The sequence below is a fragment of the Eleutherodactylus coqui genome, chromosome 11, assembly GCF_035609145.1.
Source record: "Eleutherodactylus coqui strain aEleCoq1 chromosome 11, aEleCoq1.hap1, whole genome shotgun sequence".
Lineage (NCBI taxonomy): Eukaryota > Metazoa > Chordata > Amphibia > Anura > Eleutherodactylidae > Eleutherodactylus > Eleutherodactylus coqui.
In genome coordinates this window covers 100,846,451-100,866,279 of record NC_089847.1, presented here as the reverse complement: position 1 = coordinate 100,866,279, position 19,829 = coordinate 100,846,451, and the positions used below count along the sequence as shown (strand labels likewise).

The 19,829-nt window shown below is 46.8% G+C and overlaps 2 protein-coding genes across 2 annotated transcripts; one reads left to right on the top strand and one right to left on the bottom strand.

Moving 5' to 3' along the window:
- Window positions 1-4,489: 4,489 nt before the first annotated feature.
- On the bottom strand, window positions 4,490-8,908 carry FEN1 (flap structure-specific endonuclease 1). Its single transcript, XM_066583154.1, has 2 exons — window positions 8,778-8,908; window positions 4,490-5,788 (listed from the first exon to the last, which is right to left on the bottom strand). Exon 2 carries the CDS (start codon window positions 5,742-5,744, stop codon window positions 4,596-4,598), a length of 1,149 nt encoding a protein of 382 aa, XP_066439251.1. The 5' UTR covers window positions 5,745-5,788; window positions 8,778-8,908; the 3' UTR covers window positions 4,490-4,595.
- Window positions 8,909-9,018: 110 nt separating this feature from the next.
- Window positions 9,019-19,799, top strand: TMEM258 (transmembrane protein 258). Its single transcript, XM_066583153.1, has 4 exons — window positions 9,019-9,161; window positions 11,172-11,281; window positions 14,792-14,926; window positions 19,626-19,799. Exons 1-3 carry the CDS (start codon window positions 9,159-9,161, stop codon window positions 14,916-14,918), a joined length of 240 nt encoding a protein of 79 aa, XP_066439250.1. The 5' UTR covers window positions 9,019-9,158; the 3' UTR covers window positions 14,919-14,926; window positions 19,626-19,799.
- The last annotated feature ends 30 nt before the right edge of the window (window positions 19,800-19,829 follow it).

The window sequence follows — 19,829 nt, the reverse complement described above, 5'->3', positions numbered from 1 at the left end:
CTTCCAAAGCCCTGTGTGTCAGGCAGTGGGGCCGTAGCAACCATCAAACATTTCTGTCCATCTTAGATACTATGGACTACTATGGGGGCATTTTTTTAACCTAATACATGTATTTGGGGCTGAAAAGCATTTCTGAAATTAGGGTTTTAATAAAAATGTTACATAGTTTGGCTTCTGCAGCTTCTATACCTCCCAGTATACAATAAGCCGCAGAATACTGTTCACTAGCCAATCCGTCAGTGAGCTCATCTGATGGCTCAGTCTCTCCAGTCCCTCTCTCTTTTCCCGAATCACCTTCTAATCTGATTAAACTGTGGTCATAAATCACCTTAGAAGGGGTTGGCATCAGACTCATGCGTCAAATAGGCTCACTGATGATATGGCATTCTGCGGCTTGCTCCATACTGTGATATATAGAAGCTGCAGAAACCAAACGGTGCAACATTTTTAACAAATCCCTATTGCAAAAATTCTTTGCAGCTAAAAATATATGCAAGCAAGGAAGTAGGCTGCCTGGCCACAGGCATAGCGATATCTCGCGGTGGATCTTCGCTGCAGGAGGTGCCACCGGGGAGCAGGGGAGAGCTGACAGGTCTCCGCAGTGAGCCTATATGACAGATAGCTGCGTGCTGCAATTTGCCGACCATGAGCGGAGAATCGCTATGATTCTCCGCTTGTGGACAGGGGGGCTGCGCTTTCCATAACGCAATCAGGCAGCCTAAGTAAAAAATTTGCCTTCAAACTATCCGTAGCCTTTAAGATTTGCCTGAGATTAGGAACAGGTTCTTCACCCCAGCCACAGGCATTACTCATGGTTTCCGGCATGCGTGCAGAAAACTGTATGAGGATGCAAACCAGCCCGGCGCCACAAGGGAGACCTCCGTCTCCATCCCTGTCAGCCCTTACACTGGATAGGCAAGTACAGAGGATGGCGGTTTTCTGAACTATATAAGGGCTCCCTCAGACGGGTTTATTTGCACGTGCCAAAATTGCGTGTGCAATACACAAAGAATAGAACCCATTGATATCAAAGGTTCATTTTCTGTGTTTTGCGCACGCATTACCCCACACGTAAAAAAATACGGAACGTGCAAAATACAGCCCAAAACTGTGGGGAAAAGAACACTTCTGGCTTCATTGAGCTAAATAGATTAAGTCACAGCGAGGACGAGGCTGTGCTGATGTGAACATGCCCAGTACGCGTAAAGTACAGTAAAATGCACCGATACGTGTGCAGAAGAGCCTCGTTCATGGCGCAAACGCATTGCGCTTAGGCATGCACTCATCTGAAGGAGCCCTGAAAGACTGATACAGGCGGAAACCATGTAAAAGGAGACCAAGCGGTTCCCCGTCTCGCGTATTCTCCCCTACGGCGCTGTCAAAGTTTTCTGCATAGAGGCCAGAAACGAGCGCTGGATTCTGGCAATGTAATGTGTGACGGGCTGTAAACAGATGTACACTTAGATGACAAACCACTTTAAATTGAAGAATTTTGGTAATCTAGTAATGGAGATAATTGTTGCTCAAATGGTTACAATACAGTAAGAGAACTTTAGGAGTTTGCTCTAGTGAACCCCTGCCAAATGCCATTAGATAAAAACATGATCCCACTTGGTACCTTTTGGCTGAATGATGGCTACCAACAGAGCGATGGCACTAGTCATTTTATCTCAGCTTACCCAAAAAAAAAAAATAGTCACTGGTTGCTGAAAAGTTGCAGTTTTCCACATTAGAACTTGTGAATGAATTGGCCCGCAGATCCCCTCTATGAACGATCAGCGCTCTGCGTAAAAGCAAGCGACTGTCATTCGTACTGTAGCGACTTTCTGGACGATGGTCGGCCGTGTAAAGGTTCCTCTGTTGGTCCACATTTGCACTAAGAAGCCTTTGGCTGTCATTTTGTTTCTAGTGTGAATATTGATACAAAGTAGAATGAGTTTCTGATTGTTCCTGGCAGACACCACTGCTTTGTACACATTTTACACAGAACATCCAATGAATACTCCTTTTAATATACTGACGGTTGATTCTAAAGAGTGTATCTTAGATGTCTTCATTGCTACATGGATCTAATAAAGGCTGCTAGACTATTTAACATTGTTGTACACGCATTCCCGTCTTTAAGCCCTTGTTTTTTTTTTTTCATTCGAGACTTGTTAAAGGGATTCTGGCACCAGCCTCACGAAGCTTGACTCAGAGCTGAGCTCGGCGTCACGGGCTGTTCCAACCGCAGGACAACAGCTCTCTCCATATACACATTAGGGACAGAGCTGTCAATCTGCATGATGCAGGCAGGGAGAAGCCTGCACAGTCTGCCTCTTTGATGCTGATGTAATCGTAGCCTTACACACAAGGGGAACTTTGGCTGCACTACTACACCAAGCTGCTGCAATGTGGTTAGCGCAATCTGCTTCATGGGCTGGCAGTCAGCTGAGTGGCAGCTGATCATCTATCAATGACCTATTCTAAGGGCAGGTTAGCAATCGAAAAAGTTGTGGATGCTCCATTTAAGACTTCAAGGAGCGCATTCACACAGCAAACATTATTTCTCAGTCTTTTGGACTCAATTCGGGTAACCTGGCCCCCTGAGAAGCTCTGCCGCTCAAAAGGTCATTCAGATGGCTGTATTTTTAGTGTTGGCACTACGGCCATAAATCCCAGCCCAGCCATGGGGCTAAGGATCCAAAATAACAGCATCATAAATCCCGACCATACTGTTACTTCGGCTCAGACAGACATGCAGTTGGACTTAAATTTGAATCTGCATTTAAATTGCCCACCAAGTCTCCTCCTCTCTTGTTACCAATCAGTCAGTTTTAATACTGGGCTAGTTTATATGCCTGGTGTGGCCCGAGTAGCCTTACTACCCTTGATGCACTCTTTTTTTTTTTGCTCTGATGCTGTTCCAAAGTCTCTGCAGCCCTGGATGTCTTGGCTCTTTCCCTCTCGTTGGTCACGTCGTTCACTTGTCTCAATCAGTCACAGAATTTTACTGGTTGGACCTACCAATAGGTTTTCGTTTTTTTCAGACATTCCGAATCCACCACACATCTAAATTACTCACCATGATGAAGCAAAGCATCTTATTTTACCATAGGTTATACAAGGTGGGCCGAGGAAAAGTAGGCCGGCACCAAAGTCTTATTAAAAGCTGTCTAAAAGAAAACCTGTCTTTGTTGTCCAACCAATCACAGCACAGCTTTCATTTCTTATACAGCTGAGTTCACATGAAAGCTATGCTGCAATTGGTTGCTATGGGCAACAAAGAGATTTCCTAAGAGCGTGGTGCAGACTACTCTTCCTTGGCCCATCCTGTTACCAGAGGTCTCATGTTTTGAGTCTGGGGGGTGGGGGGTTGGGGAAGTGTTGGTTGAATATAGCAATCCACCATCATAACTTAGGATGTTTTCACATGGGGTGGAAAGGCTGCAGAATGTATTTAGCGAATTCCACAACATTCCGGCATCCAAAACAGTCAAAACCTGCCCCATTGGGGTAGATTGACTCAAATCAGCTGCATACCCACAGCTGGTTTCAGAGGGTACAATGCACTCACCTCTGAAGTCTTCAGCTTTCAGTGCACTCCTTCTCTCAGGAGACGGAGTGCAGAACCGCTGATCAGGTGAATTAGTGCAGATTTTGACTGTTTTGGATGCAGAAATGCCGCCCCGTATAAACATACCCGTAAGCCGCTCTAGTAAGATGAAAGCTGTGCTGTGATTGGTTGCTATGAACAACAACCAGTTGAAACCCGTTTCCCCAGTATTTTAATTCTTTACGATCCGCCTTCCCTGCCGCCCACACACGCCCCAGCTGTTCTTTATTTTGGTTGGGAATCCACATTGTAGATTCCTTGGAATTACTCAGTAGAAACACAAAAATAAACCATTATGATGATTTTATTAGCAATTTTTTGAAAATGATTTATTTCTAATCCAGTGTCGGCCCTCATCTGACATTAAGAATTTCCTGCATAGCTCCGATGTCAGACGAGAGCCGACACGTCTTTAACTGTATGCAGGTCAGCGCTGTCTAGCATACATACGCAGAACCACTTCTGACATAACAGCGCTGCCCTGCGTACTGTTAAAAACACCTGTCGGTCCTCATCTGGGCTATGCAGGGAAATCTTAATGCGAGACTAGGGCCGACACTGGATTGGAAGGGGTTAAGTTGAATCATGAGGAGTGTATGTACCAATTTTCGTTGGAATCCATCAAAGCAAATAGGAGCTTATTAAAAACAAACCAATTTTCACTTCTACCTATATAGATTAGAAGTGTATACTGCTCGAGTTACGTGTAGGTAAACTTTAAATTAGAGTCACAGAACTGAGATTGGAAGACTATCGGAGCATCTTAGAATTCAGACACTAATACAAGCACAGAGCAATATCAGAGATGGACAAGAAATGCCGGGACAGAAGGCCATCCTCCTGTCATATAGAATACCCTCCATACGTCACTGATGGTGAAAACTAACAAAAATATACACATTTTTCACTTTATTTAAATGGACAGAACATATAAAAGTCATTTACACGCATCCTACTGCCTAACAGTCCCACTCTTCTATAATCAGTCCACACGCCCTCGTCACTTGCCCCTCTTAAACTTCCCAGCTGGGGTGCTTGCGCCTTTTGCCTTTTTCTTAGCCGATCCTTTGGTCTCCGCTTCCTTCCTCTTGGTAGAGCTGATGGATCCGGTTACCTTGAAGAAGTCATCTAGTCGGCCCTGCGTACTGCCATGACGGTTCTTAGCCAGCTTCTTGGCTCCATTACGTATACGGTCTTCACTGAACTGCTTCTCTCCGCACATGAAGGACACCAGAGCATCCTCATCCGGATCAACCCACTTCAGGTCCACATCATTGACATCAATCACCTCGGGCTCTAGGAAGAGCTGGCGAGCTTCTTTGTGCAGCCACTTTTCAGGCACGGGGTATTTCTTAAGGTCAATGTTATCCATGATCTCTTCTATACTTTTATGTTGACGGATCAGTTCAATAGCCTTCTTCGGGCCAATACCACGAATGGTTTCACAGTAATCACTACCGAGCAGTATGCAGAGGTCAATAAACTGATCTTGTGTGATCCCTATGTCCTGCAGAGCCCGGCTGAGATGAAACTCCTGGATCGGCAGCTTTTTGGCCTCGCTAGCAGTGAGGTGACGCAGCAGCAGCGGAGTGCCAAAAGTCAAGGCATCCATATCTTCAGTGGCTGCAGCATAGACTTTCCCAGCTTTCACCAGAGCGGCACATGTGGCTTCGGCCTCACAAGGTGCTTCAACGTAAGGGATGCCCATTAACTTAAGCAGATTTTTGCACTCGTCGTTGTGTTGTTTTGTCACCTTCACAAGCCTCTTATTGAATTTCTCAATGTTCTCCACTTCACCGGCTTCTTGCGCCGCCTCCAGCAGTTTCTCAGCTTCTGCCCTCCTTTCACTGCGCTTGGTCAGCTCACCTGACTTCAGCTGGGGTGGTTTCCCATCAAACACATAAACAGGCTTGATGCCGTGCTCCACCATACGGATCGTACGATAGAACATACCCATTAAGTGACTGGTGGTTTCACCGTCCTCGTTCTGCAGCACGTTACCATCCTGCCGCACGGCGATAAGAAACTGGTAGATGCACATAGAAGCGTCCACTGCCACCTTACGCCCAAAGTAACTCTTTATGTCATTCTCTTTTATGGCTCCGGGCGCCACATCAGCGATCAGTTTAGCCAAGCCTTGAATTCCCATTGCAGTAAAGAAATGGAGATCGGTAAACTTTCTAAAAGGTCAACCTGGAAAACACAAAGAGGCGCGAGAATGAGAATACAAAAGGTGAAGACAGAATATGGAAAAGAATATTTGCATTATATTAATCAGCATCATCAGAGATGAGCGAGTATACTCACTAAAGGCAATTGCTCGAGCAAGCGTTGCCTTTAGCGAGTATCTCCCCGCTCGAGACGGAAGGTTCGGGTGCCGATGCGGGGGAGCGGTGAGTAGCGGCAGTCAGCAGGAGGGAGCGGTGGGGGGAGAGGGGGGGGGGGTGGAGGGGGGAGAGGAAGAGAGAGATCTCCCCTCCGTTCCTCCCCGCTCTCCCCCGCAGGCACCCGAACCTTCCGTCTCGAGCGGGGAGATACTCGCTAAAGGCAATGCTCGCTCAAGCAATTGCCTTTAGCGAGTATACTCGCTCATCTCTAATCATCATCAATCTGGAAAAGGCTACCCGGCAGTCACCCATCATGGTGATCATAAAGACATATTGTGTAGTGATGACGGACGTCTGACATGTCTTCTAGTATGGATCTTATGAAGAAATAGTTTAAAGTGAATTTTTCACTTTAAAAGGACGCCTCTTTTTTGCAAACAAGAAGTGCTGCAGCCTTCATTTATATACTATTCGGCTAACGTCACACGGGCGAGCACGGTATGGGGCTGTGAATCCCGCCCGCATATCCATGTGAAATCCCCAAGGATAGGAGACGTTTTCATGTGAAGCAGCGCTGCATCACTTCGGGGGAAGAAGGGAATCACAGAGATTCTCCCATTGTTTTCAACGGCAGATCTGGCATCGTGTGCACCTAAACTCCTGGTGCGATGCTGCCGCCGGCCCCATTGAAGACAACTGGCGCTGCGAGATGAGAGCCCACAGAAAGATAGAACATGCCGCGATGTTTCCCGCATAGCATTGTTAACCCCTTAAGGACCAAGCACGGTAAATTTACAGCATTTGTTCCTGAACTTTAACCCCCACCGTTAGTAGAAATTTAGTGTGGGATTAAAGCCTCAGCCCGGCAATAAAGTCAGAAGACCCAGAGGAGAAGCGATTTTTTTAACCGCTTCGCACTTCTCCTTTCCCAACTCAATAAGCACTATGTACTAAAGAGTGAAAATGGAAGTGTAGCTTACACTATGCGACCCAGTGATCACGTGACCGCCGGGTGCCCCCTGTTACAGCAGAGCTGCAGGGTCCCTGATCAGCTCTGCTAATGCCTATTGTCACTACAGAGGGACGTTTGTGCCCTGTAACTGGGGCTCTTATGGATGCCCCAGCTGCAGCGGAAAAGTACAAACCCCCCCCCCAAAAAAAAACAACTATGAATGATCCCCAGAGGTCTTATATGACAGCTTGGGGGAACAGAGATGGTAAAAAAAAAAGGTTTACAAAGTAAAAAAAAAAAAAAAAAATTACAGAAGTGACCCAAAGCCGACGCCAACCAAAACAGTTGCCGTATGCGCCTAGTAATCCAAAACCATACAAACTATATATAAAAATATAAAACTTAGAAGAAAAAAAAACGGAAAATAAAAGGCAGTGAAAATTTTTTTTAAAAAATAGCCCTGTGCGTCACAGAGAAAAAAATCGCAGCAAAAATAATTCTTGTAGCTGAAGAAAAATAAGGCAGTAAAATCCCTGAAAAGTGCCTGGTCCTTAAGGGGTTAAAGAAGTTGCTACATTTTAGGGCTCCTTCAAATTTGTGCCTTTTCTGTTATTCAGCTTTGTCCCAGGAACAACTGGGTCCGGCGCATGCAGGGGGAGCCGATGACGAACGGTTCTGGAGGGCGATGCTCACGTGATCTTTGGACTCTCCACTTAGAGGATCTGCAGCATTTACATCAGGCCTCGTTCACACGGGCGACAAAGTCGCGAATTTTGTTGCGCTGCTACAAATCGCATGTATGTGCAGCCCAAGGTTTCCTATTGGTTAATTCACACATGCGACATTCCGCTCCAGCAGTATTCTCCATCTCTTCTTGCCGGAGATTGAAAAATCCCCGCCTCCTGGAAGCACTGCCCCTGATTGGCTGACACTTAGCTAATCACAGCCAGCGCTTGATGAACCAATCACAGCTATCTATTGAGCGCCGGCTCTGTTTGGTTAAGCCAATCAAGAGGCAGGGATTTTTCAATCCCCAGCCAGAAAAGATGAAAAAACAGTGACAGGGACCGGGGAGAAGATGCAGCGGCGCCCCCAACAGAGCTTCTGAGGTAATGTATACTTTAAAAAAATATATATAATTCTGCAGCTAGGGCTTATTTGAACACGTGACTTGATGCCATGTCGCCTGTACGAGTGAGGTCTTAGTAACATGGCGCTACTGAAATATAAAACTCTTCTTGCAAAACACGCGCCCCCGTAAAACCGCGCCGATGGGGAGTGAAAGAGGAGATTTTTTGAAAGTGAAATTTAGAAATTTTTTGAAAGAAAAAAAAAATGAAAATGAGAAGAAAAAAAAAAGTAGTAAAGTACGGCATCCGTAAGGGGTTAAACCCGCAGCCTGTCAGTTCTAGGGTCCCCCCGCAGCGCTCCGGCATAGACCGCCTATGGCAGCGAGCAGCCGGCACGTATCGTGCGCGGTATGACTCTTTAATTCTACGAATCAGAGCGGGGTTGCGCAGTAACCGCCGCCCGTACCAATATGCCATCCTGGCGTGTACGTTCGCATAATCCGTGCCAAGATAGACCGTGCCGCGTCTTGTGTGAGCGGTAACATAACCGCCTAGGGGAGATTACGCGCAAATACCCCTCATGCGTAATACAGCATCCCTACACGCTCGTGCACGCCCGCTAATATGAGCTTTCCTGCGTGCAAATGTAGTGCGTATCGGCACACGCAACAACAGAACGAAGGCCCGTGTATCCGCTGGCTGTAGCAGCACTGCTGACAGACATGGCCGCAAGCAATGAGAGCTGCCATTCACCAATGCGTCTGTCTAGATGAGAAGTCCTGCAGCAGCCGCCATGATTCATCAGAACACGGAGTATCCCGCCATCACTTTACCTCACGGCTCGCTCTCTCCGGCCCCCTCAGCTTTTCGCGGGTTATTACTGCAGCATCACTCAAATTCCCGCCTTTCAGGCGCGCGCCGGACTTCCAGCACTTGGGGGTCTACACGTTCTCTGATTGGACGAGCTGTACAGAAGCCGCGCTCTGATTGGCTAGTCGAATGAGCGCGTCCGGGAACCATGATGTGGTTGGCGAGATGACAGTGCGCGCCTCTTCGCGATTGGCAGTCCTATCCTTAGGCATCCGCGATAGGCTTATTCTTCCCACGTGGTCTAGATGTGACGTGTTTCCTCTCCCAGAGGTCTTTGCTGTGCCCTTTAACCCCCGTTTTGATTGTAAGAGACGTGGCGGAGCTGCAGAGCTGTCACCGGCGACATGGTGAGAAGGCGTCTGTGGTGTTGTTAGTCGTGAGCCGCGGTTGTCATATAGTGCCGGCGGTCCATATGTGTATAAGCTTTCATGCATGTATATTATTTTTCAGCCCTGCTACAATTATAAAGGGGTCTTGCAATTGGAAAGTGACATCATCTCTGCTTGCTGTCAGTGAATGGAAGCGCTTATTATTTACATAAACGTTACAAACTGCACACAACTGTGATGTTGTTACAAAGTGTACCGTGCGATCCTGAGTGATGGCTCCTCCCACACACCGATACATTGTAGCAGAATGCGGATGGCTTGCTTCAGTGGGCGTCCGTTCACACAAGTCGTTTTTGTATCTACAGCAAATATGATGAAATATGTGTAACGTCGGGCGCATTCGCTGCAGATTTTTTTTTTTTGGCCAAAAAGAAGGAAAAAAATCAATTTTGTTAAAATCTACCGCAAATTCCCAACAGAAATTGACATGTTGTGGATTTAACCCGATAAGAACCGTCAATATATGGCGCTTGGCCGTGGGTGATAATCCTGCGGCGTGGGCCGTCGCCAATCTCAACCGTCAGCGTATCCGCCCTGTAATCTGAGACTAGACCAAGTTAGAAATCAAAACGGTGAACCCCGATCCTGCGGGGGGGGGGGGGGGGGGGGGGTTGGTGTAAATATGCAATTTTTTAAAAAGTAACGATAAACTTTAAAAAGTGCTCTTTTTCATTTTTCTTCTTTCTGTACTCATTCTCCCTGATAAAACTAAAAAAGGAAAGTAATTTCAGAAAAATGTACAATCCCACTTCTCCGGGTGATTTCACATCTGCGCGGGGACTTCTGGTTGGAGGTTCCGTTGCCGATCCGATACAAAATAGTGGAAAGTGCGTGATGAATGCGCTCGCTCTGCTCTTGCTGGTTCTCACTCTTCATTATGGTCGCCATGGTTACGAGTGTTAAAAACGGATCGTATGTCATGCAGGCTGTTTCTTGTTTTGACTGCCCGCATTGACTCGACCGGTGATATTCCTAAGGCCCCATGTCCACGGCACGAGCGGGTGTCCGCAGTGGAAGACCCGCGTGCGCAAATTATTCTTAAAAGGTGATCGCAGATGTGATTTTATTTTTACATTTTTTTTCTTCTATTCAAATACACTGCGGTTTGTTCGTGTGGGGAAAATAACGCAAGCCCAAAGTGCCGGCCGCCCCCTCCTCCTCCCCAGCTCCCCACTTGGTCTCCAAGCAACCAGAGAGGTATCAGCCTACAAATTCACAATTGAATTGTGGATCGCTCGCTTCCATTGAGATCAATGGAGCCCGTCCGCGGTAAAATGGAGCGTGCTGCGATTTCTTTTCTGCACGTGGCATCATCAAATCCGCGGGTATTAATTGAAGTGCGGACGCCCCATGCTTCCCTACGGGCGGCTTGAGCTGCAGATCATCCACATGGATTCCACAATTCACATCCGTCAGTGGACATTGGGCATTGCGCCCACGGGCGGATCGGATTCCGCATGTGGGAACCCGCAGTGGAGGACACTGCAGGTTCTCTACTTGCCCGGGTCTTCATTTTCTCTTGCAAGTGTAGAAGGCTCTCACAGCGTACGAACGCAGAGGGATAGAGCATGCTGGGATATGCAGTGTCCATACGCCGGTATGTAAGGCCGTTGACTCCATTCACCACGTATTTCCGCACACATTCGCAGCAGCGGTCTTGCGTGTACACGGACTGTTACTGCTGCAGCCAAGTAAAGAAAGCCGCTAGGATGGGGGTGACGGCGGGGATCGCAGCGTCAAGTATAGCTACGTTTATTTTTTCACATTCCCTGCTCTGTCCAATTTTACTGTAACTTGGACAACCCCTTTAAGGGACGTATCTTATGAGACAGACACTTTAAATGAGGGTCTAAGATTGCCCATAAAGGGTTCAGCTAGCAGGTACTATGATTTTGCACTCTTCCCTTGGGGTACGGTCCCCGGTCTGTGACCACTTAATGACCTCTCCCTCTCTCTCTTTCTCCGCAGGAGCTGGAAGCAATGAGCAGATATACGAGCCCGGTGAATCCGGCAGTGTTCCCGCACCTCACCGTGGTGCTGCTGGCGATCGGCATGTTCTTCACAGCTTGGTTCTTCGTGTATCCTTCCAGTGATAACAGGAACCTGACGATGGTCCGTGGTGTTGATGCTGCTTGATTTTGGTTGGGGTGCTTTCACACCTGCGTCGGGGATTTGGGGAGCAGGAAAGGGAAATCCCCACGACCACACGGCTCCAAACAGAATCAGGTGGACCCCATTGACTATAATAGGGTCCGTCCGCTTTCTGCCAAGCTGGCCGGCTTTTGGATGGAAGACAAAGAGTTGCATGCAGGGCTGCTTCTTCCGGTATTTTAATGGATCTACAACAGAACCTCCGACGCAGATGTGAAAACACCCTTATATAGTCATAAAACCTAAATGTCATTTATTTTACGTTTCTTTTTTTCTTCTCTTCCTTTGGCCGAATGCCCACGGCCGGGTCGAATTCCGAGTGCGAGATCTCGCAGCAGAATCAGACCCAGTGACCCGCCCTCGTACCTGTCAGTTGTCGTCTTCTCTGTGCTGCGGATGTTCCAGCTGGCGCTCGGTGCAAAGAATGACGCGCTGGCGATGAAGCGGATCTGCGTTGAATTGCCGTGGGACGGACGGCTTGCCTTGACTGCAATGGAAGCCGTCCATGCGAGGCTCACACTAGAATAGGACATGCTGCGATTTTCTCGCCGTGGGCATGGAAAAGAGTTGTGCATAGCATGTCTATGGGCAGTATTTTCCGTGGGATCCGGAGGCGAACGCTCGCTCTGGATCCTGTAGTGCAAATACGCCTGTGTGCATTGCTCCTTTTATCCTTCACTTTATTTGTACGGCAGTGTTGGAAGTACTTCCAGGTGCTGCTGGAAACAGTCAACAAGCTGCAGCTGACAGTAGCTATTTTTACTATGTACTTATTGTATTTTTCCCACCCGAGGCATTATTAGGCTGGGTTCACACAGGGCGGATTTGCCGCTGAAATTCCATCCAGAAATTTGCCGCGGCAAATCCGCCTGCGGCTGCGCCGCTGAAATTCCATCCAGAAATTTGCCGCGGCAAATCCGCCTGCGGCTGCTAATCGTGGGATTAGCCAGCCATGTGGACGAAATTTCTCAGAAATCTTGTCCACACGGGACGGTGAATCCATCGTGGCAAAGGCGGCATTGCGGTGCGGATTCCCAGGCCGCAGCATGTCCCTTTTTTTTTCCCGTTGCAGCCGCACTATCCTCTATGAAAGCGCCGGCCGCAACGGAAAAGCATGCGGCCAAGCTGCTCCAAAACCTGCGGCTAAGTGCTGCGGGTTTTGAAGCAGCGCTTTGCCGGCGGAAATCTCACAGTTTTTTGCTGTGGCCAAACCGCAAGATTTCCGCTGTGGGAATACGCTGTGCGGGAACCCAGCCTTAGTGTATCCACAGAATACGCCATAAATGTCTGATAGGTAAGTGTCCACCGCTTGGAAGAACGGACTCCTCTCAGTAGGGACCACCGGTCTCCTCCTGTGTATATCGATGTCTGAATAGCAACCCCCTGCACATGCGGTCCCCAGGTGGAGTCCATCGTAACGCAGCTGGTTTCACAATGGGTTTACCTCCGTACACTGAAGGGGTACAATCTGTGTTGAATATCTACAATATAATTGGCTATGGATTGGAAAACCCGCAGCGCACTCACAATTCTGGGCAGATTTTTTTCGGCTAGACGTAGATGGGTTTTTTAAAACCTCATCCCCATGTACTGCGCTCTAATTCACTGTGGATTTGCAGTGCAGAATCTATACTGCAAATTTTGGAGCCTTTGAATTTCGCCTAAGGCCTTATTCACGCGGGTGTTTCCTATTTTTGCAGCGGAAAAAGCTAAATATTTTTAATGCGAGCCTGTTTTGTTTTTCGTCCTTGTGACATCATTTTTAGTTAGCCAGGATATGTGCTGTAGTGTGTAAGTGCACATCGCTGACGTGATTCAGGAAGGTGGGACACGCGTGTGCGCAGCGTGCATTACCTCCTCACTGACATCAGCCAGGAATATTGGGAACTGCTCGGAGTGGAGCCGTATCCGATGGGTGGTGAGGGTATCAGCATGAAGTCGGTGATGCCTGCAGCCCATAGGAAATATTCTGCCTTTAACTCCTAACAGTCACATTAAATTTAGAAAAACCTTCCCGAAAATGTTACATTTTATTGTAAGTTTTAGAATTTATGTCTCCTATAAATACATTTGGCACAGAGGTCAGCTGTTCTAAGTATTTTTAACCTCCATTAATATTGCGTATGGGCTGCGGGAAACTGCATTATTGCTAACTGACGGCGCAGGAAATACAAATATTGTAGAAAAAAAAAAATCTGTACTGCGCATGACCAACGGCGAGCCGCCACGGTCATACGCAATTCAGTAACCACAGGTACATGGGATCACCGGCCGGCTTCACAGCGGGAATCCGCTGCAGGATCCCGCATGTGGAATCTGACCCGGTCGTGTTAAGCCAGCCTTCAGAACCAGTAAATAATTTCCCCTTTTGTTCCAGCAGTCATCCCCGTTTTAGTGTAGCATACACTAAAACGGCAGCTTGTATTTTGCAGGACGAGTTCTAGTTTCAGAACATATAATATATTGAATAAGCTTTTATTAATTTTTTGCTTTGGGGCAATTGGGGATAAAAAGCTATTTCATCACTGTTTTGAGGATTTATTTATACAGCGTTTACAGTGTGCTATAAGTATTATTGTTTTTTTTAGTATGTGGTGTTGTGGATGTGGTGGGACCAATTATGTGTAGAGTCTTTTTGGCAGCTTTATTTTTACAAAATTTCAAACCTTGTGTAAGGGTAAAAAAAAGTAGTTTTTTTTTCCTGTGTAAACATTTAAATGTCACGGTCAGCAAAGACTATGGCATCTGCAAGGTTAAATGGTGAGTGATTAAATAAGCAAGTCCTCGGGTTTTTTTTTTGTTTGTTTTTACTCATTTTCCGGGAGAAAAAACCTATATGTAACAATCGGGGCGCAAATATGCTCTCTGATTGATGAGAGGTGACAGCATGAACAAAAATTCATTTCAGATGGCTCTAGCTCCGGTCCTGTAAGGGATAACGACATGCTTTTGGTGTCATTTTAAAGACGAGAACCTTAGCTTTAAAAGCATCTCAGTGGCTATGATAGAACCGGAGCTACAGCCGTAGCATGAACGAGAATCTTTGATTTAATCTACTATAATGGCACATTTGTCCTCTGCAGCCAATCCTTATTAAAACATCCATGGGACTCCTTTGAATTATACCAGGGCCCAGTAGAATATCTGCCATGCTGGAATATCCTGTATGTGATATATTGTATATCTGTTTACAATTTGGACCCAAATACTAAAAAGCAACAAATTAAACAACCAAAAAAAGTCCAGTCCTGACTGCAGTGTTGCCACGTTATACGATCCTGTCTCGGGACCGGTGATATTTCAGTGATGCACAATATAATCTGCCGCTCGTCATAGTTCAATCTCGAACCCTACATATACATGATGCGAGCTCCTTGCGTCATAATGACCTCTTCATACGTTGCGTGTTTCTGTTCTTCCTTAATGGATCACTAAAGCTATGAGGTGACCTCCACGAAATACACAAGGGACGTATACAAGGAGCTCCTTATTTCACTGGTAGCCTCACTCTTCATGGGCTTCGGGGTCTTGTTTCTTCTCTTGTGGGTCGGGATCTATGTGTGACCACGGTGGTAAGTAGAAGGCTGTGAGACTGAGATTATTCATCAGTTTGATACTATGTTGTTTTGTTAATTGATTCCATCTGGATTAAATTGTAAGTTTCCTGCACGCTCCTCCAACAGTCTCATCGCTTCTCTCTTTGGTAATACCACCATTCTGCGGCTCTCTAAGATACAGCAGCTATCTATGACTACCGCAAGGCTGGATTCACAAGAGCACATACATAGCGTGTTTCCCCGAAAATAAAACACTCTTATATTATTTTTTGCCCCAAAAAGGTCACAGTGTCTTATTTTTGGGGGGGGGGGGGGGTGGCCTTATACTCACCTGGTCCGCGGCATCCCAATGCTCTTCGGTGGCGGTGCTGCTGTAAGCTGTGTCGTCCTCATCTCACAGCGGAGCTTCTGCTGGTGATGGGGCTTTAAATACCCCGCCTCCAGCAAAGAAAGCACTGTGATTGGCTAAGTTCCGGCAGCCAATCACAGCCATTCAGTGATGACATCACTGATTGGCTCATCGAGCGCCGGCTGTGATTGGCTGCTGGCGCTCGTTTAGCCAATCACAGCGCTCGCTTTGCTGGAGGAGGGGTATTCAAAGTCCCATCACCAGCAAAAGATCAGCTGTGAGATGAGGAGGACACCGCGCTGCTGCAATGCCGCCGGAGACCATCAGGACGCCGGAGACCAGGTGAGTATTAAATTTTTAACAAGCACATTAGCTTGGTCCTATTTTCAGGGGGGCTTATATTTCAAGCCTTCCCTGAAAATCTGATAGGTCCTACCCCAATAGTAAGACCTATTTTCGGGGAAACACTATTTGCACACACATGAACAGAATAAATATTGCTTTTCTCCGCACATGTGTATTTTACTGCACTTTTTGCATGCACAAAAAAAATGCGCACCGATGCTCTCAGTCATAATTACTCAGAGTTCATAATGTGTTCTGTTTCCTGCACAATTACACAGTGTTTCACACATCTCCTAGTGAAATGTGCAGGAAAAGTATGTGCATGTGAACGAACCTATTGAAATCAATGGGTTCTATTCTCTGCATTTTGCATGTACAAATAGGCCGCCTTCACGTGGGTGTATATGTCACCATCTTTTACAATATTTCACCCCCCACAAACCCTGATCTGTAGCACCTTCTGTTCAGGCTGTAAAACCACGTGAGCAGTGCTGCGGGCAAGAAATTCCCTCCTGCCCGTATTCCTATCCTCCTAGCACCGCCAGTAACACTGTTGTAGAGGAGGGGGCTAGTACATCTGCCACGGCTGAGCCCACAGACATTTATTAGAACGTCTGCTTTTAGAATGGTTTCAGATGTGGCTTTTGGATTCTTCCATTTGGCATCTTGCAACAAAAGTGTAATCATGTATGACTCGGCCACAGAACTCGCACATTGCGATGGGATAAGTGATTGCATTTTTCTCAAGGTAATGGATATGCTGTAGATATGAAAACCGGGCGATCCCTAACTTCATCCACATGGGCTGTCCTGTAAGCTGCCATAGACCTTCTGGAATCCACGTTTGTGTGTAATAGAATGTATGTGTAATTATATTAATCCAATATTAAATACTTTCTTCCTCTGGATTGATTAAACATAATGTAGGGCTGAAAACACACCAAAACCAGGAGTGCATCCAAAAAAGAAGGAAAAGAACAAACAGAAGACTCATACTCTTCCTCTATTGGATCCACTCCTGTCTTTGGATGGAAAAAAATAAATAAAGATTCACCTCTGTGATTGTGGCCTCAGGAGTTGCTCAGAGCAAATCGCAAGATTAAAGGGATGCCTGCAATGTTTTTTTTCCCCTTTAAGAGGGGTCCCTTAGTAAACTGACCCCAAGGTGCTCTGCTGGACGATCCCCGCTTAATCCCTTAGTGACGGGCCCACTTTAAGGCCTAATGACCCCAGCCAATTTTTTTTCCCCATGGTCACATTCCCAGAGCCATGACTTTTTGATTTTTCCATCGACCTAGCCATAGGAGGGCTTTTTTTTGTGGACAAGTTGTAATTTCTAATGACATCGTTTTTAGGTACATATGACGTATTGTATTCATTTTCTTAGAGGGATTGGGGATAAAAAAGATATTCTACCATTGTTTTTTGAATTTCATTTTGACAGGGGCGTAACTATAGAGGGTGCAGGGGATGCGGTTGCACCCGGGCGCAGGAGCCTTAGGGGGCCCATAAGGCCTCTCTTCTCCATATAGGGAGCCCAGTACTATGAATAAAGCATTATAGTTGGTGGCCCGGTTACAGGTTTTGCATTGGGGCCCAGGAGATTCAGGTTACGTCTCTGTTCTCCGGGTCAGCATGATTCTGGCAATACCAACTCTATACAGATTGATGTTTTGCTATTTTTGAACACTTTAAACACGCTTTTTTTTTGCTTTGTGTCACGGCATTCTAAGAGCCATGACCTCTTTATTTCTCCCATCGATCGGCTCTGTGAGGACGTCTTTTTTGCAGGATGAACTCTAGTCTGCATTTTTCCAATTTTTGGGAACACTTAATATTTCTATTGCTTTTTGGTCCATTTTTTTTTTTTATAAGGGAAAGATTAACAAAATCTGCAATTCTGGCATGTTTCATTTTAACATATTCGTTTACTTTACCAACGGTGTTGTGTAAAGGCTCCTGTCCACGGGCGTGATTCCGCCGGCAGTAAATCGCCGGCGCATCACGCTGTCTGAAGCTTTATGGAAAGCGCCGGCCCCCTGTCCACGCACAGAGAATCATTCCATGCTGCGAATTGCCGCTATTCTCCGCGGTCAGCCTTTCTGTCAGACAGGCTGACGGCAGAGATCCATCTCCCGGCTCCTGCTCCCGTGCTGCGGCTTCCGCGGCAAAGATCCGCCGTGAAATAGCTCAATGCCCGTGGACAGTCAGCCTAAGGGTGTTTTTTTTGTGGGATAAGTTGTGCATGTTAATGGTACCATTTGTTGATCCATATAACATTTTTGAATGCTTTCTATTATGTTTTTGTAAGGCGAGATTGGCAAATTAGCTATTTTCACAGTGTTTTTAAAATAATTTGGAAAACCCATTTAAAGCATTCAGTTATGTTGCAGCACCCCCGCAGGAGAAACAAAGCATTACATGGTTCCCATTGAAACAACCTTCCAGTTTTAGGACAAAATTCTGTCCCTGGCCAGTATGGGCATGGAGGTATATTACTTGCCATTGTTCTCTGCCTCCGCCTCTCCGATCCAATAGTTTTGGGCCCTGTTTTTGGCTGTCCAAGTTAGCTGCCACAATTTTCTAACTACCTAATGCACACTGTTCGGTGTCTGTGATTGGCCGGTACTGATCACATGAGTAGCTCTGACTAATCAGGGAGCAGGTATAGTGCAGTAGTAGTCTAATAGTACCGGCGTACTGTAGGGATTAGGTAGTCTGAATATCGCATCAGCCATCTTAGATGAACCGGAATCTGCAGATTGGAGGGTCGGCAGAGAACAACTGCAGGTAATACATTCTCCTCCACCTCCATCCTGAGACAGAATTTTGCTCCAAAACCGGAGGGTCGCTTTAAAATATTTGAGTTGTCTGTGTAAGGGTGCATTCACACGGGCGACAGGGAGTCGTGCCCAACATTCTTGGTCACGGCTCGCATTGCACACGGATACTCCATCTGTGCGCTGTGTGACATATTAGAGACCGACATCTGCATGTTCCATTCAAGACTCGCACGAAAATGGAACATGTTACAATCTTTCCGTCTCGTAGCGAGAGAAAAATCGCCCATGTAAATACACCCATGATTTTCTCACCCCGTGTAAATGCACCCAGATGTGCTGGGAGCTCCAGAATGGGAGCTGCTCTTTGTATCCGCTTCGCCCCCGCCCTCACTAATTGATGAGGATCCTCCACCAGTGCCGCACCGCTCCCCCCAAAGCGGAATGCTCTTAAGATATTTGAACATTTATTTTTTTAACCAGATAATGCTATTCGGCTGGGTCCCCACGGGACTGAAATCTCGCAGAATGTCTGCAGCAGGACCGCATGGAAATTCCATGAAACTTCCGCAGCGGAAAAGCTGCTTCAAAACCCACGCCAATTGGCACGCCTTTTCAGACTGTATTCCGCTGCGGAAATTACTCCCCATAGAGAGGAGAGAGTCCTCAGTGGAAACGGCACCAAAGTCGACATGTCGCAGATTTGAGTTCTGCGCCACATGTCCTTTTCCACGCGGGTTGTCTGCTGCGGATTATCGTCCAAATCTCATCCACTTTGCTGCTTAGTCTCAGGATTCCGCCCTGCATGAACCCAGCCTAAAAAGGGATGTCCAGGGAGGCAAACTGCTTCGGACTTGGTACCAACAATGGGTAAGATGGTGCATGGGCCATCTCTCTGTGTCCGTCTCACCCGCAAGGGGGCTGGCTGTTCAGCTCATCTTAATAACTAAGCCAGACCCCTTCTCCTTGACGGCTGACATAGAGGAGGGGGCTGCCTTAGAAACCCAAGTAGCAAGCCCCCTGATGATGTGATTGGCACAGAGAGAGGGGCTATGCCACATTACCTGGATACAGAATCGAGTGGGACATGGAGGTTCCTACACTGCGGGCCCATGAAACATTTAGCCTTCCTGAACGACCCCTTTTAAATTCCAGTTCTGATTTTAGAGACTTTTTAAACTTTTTCAGTGCTATATAATGCCTAGGATACTAATTTTTATTCTTTTTTTCTTCTTCTCAGGTTCTAGCTGGAGGATTAGAAGTTTCGTTTTTTGTTTTGTACTTCGCTCTGTCTGGGGACCAGTACTGGCCGTGGATGGCGGCGTCCACCCAGTCGTTGCACTGTCATTTCTGCAATGGAGATTCTTGTCGTGGTGACTTACTCGCCAGTTACAATAAAACACTTTATTACATACTAACGTGTACCCGCTTCTGAATGTCAGCC

Coding starts and splice junctions, on each gene's coding strand:
- FEN1 (XM_066583154.1), bottom strand. CDS start 5,744: ATGGGAATTCAAGGCTTGGCTAAACTGATCGCTGATGTGGCGCCCGGA.
- TMEM258 (XM_066583153.1), top strand. Junction 11,282..14,791: donor TTCACAGCTTGGTTCTTCGT/GTATCCTTCCAG, acceptor GGATCACTAAAG/CTATGAGGTGACCTCCACGA.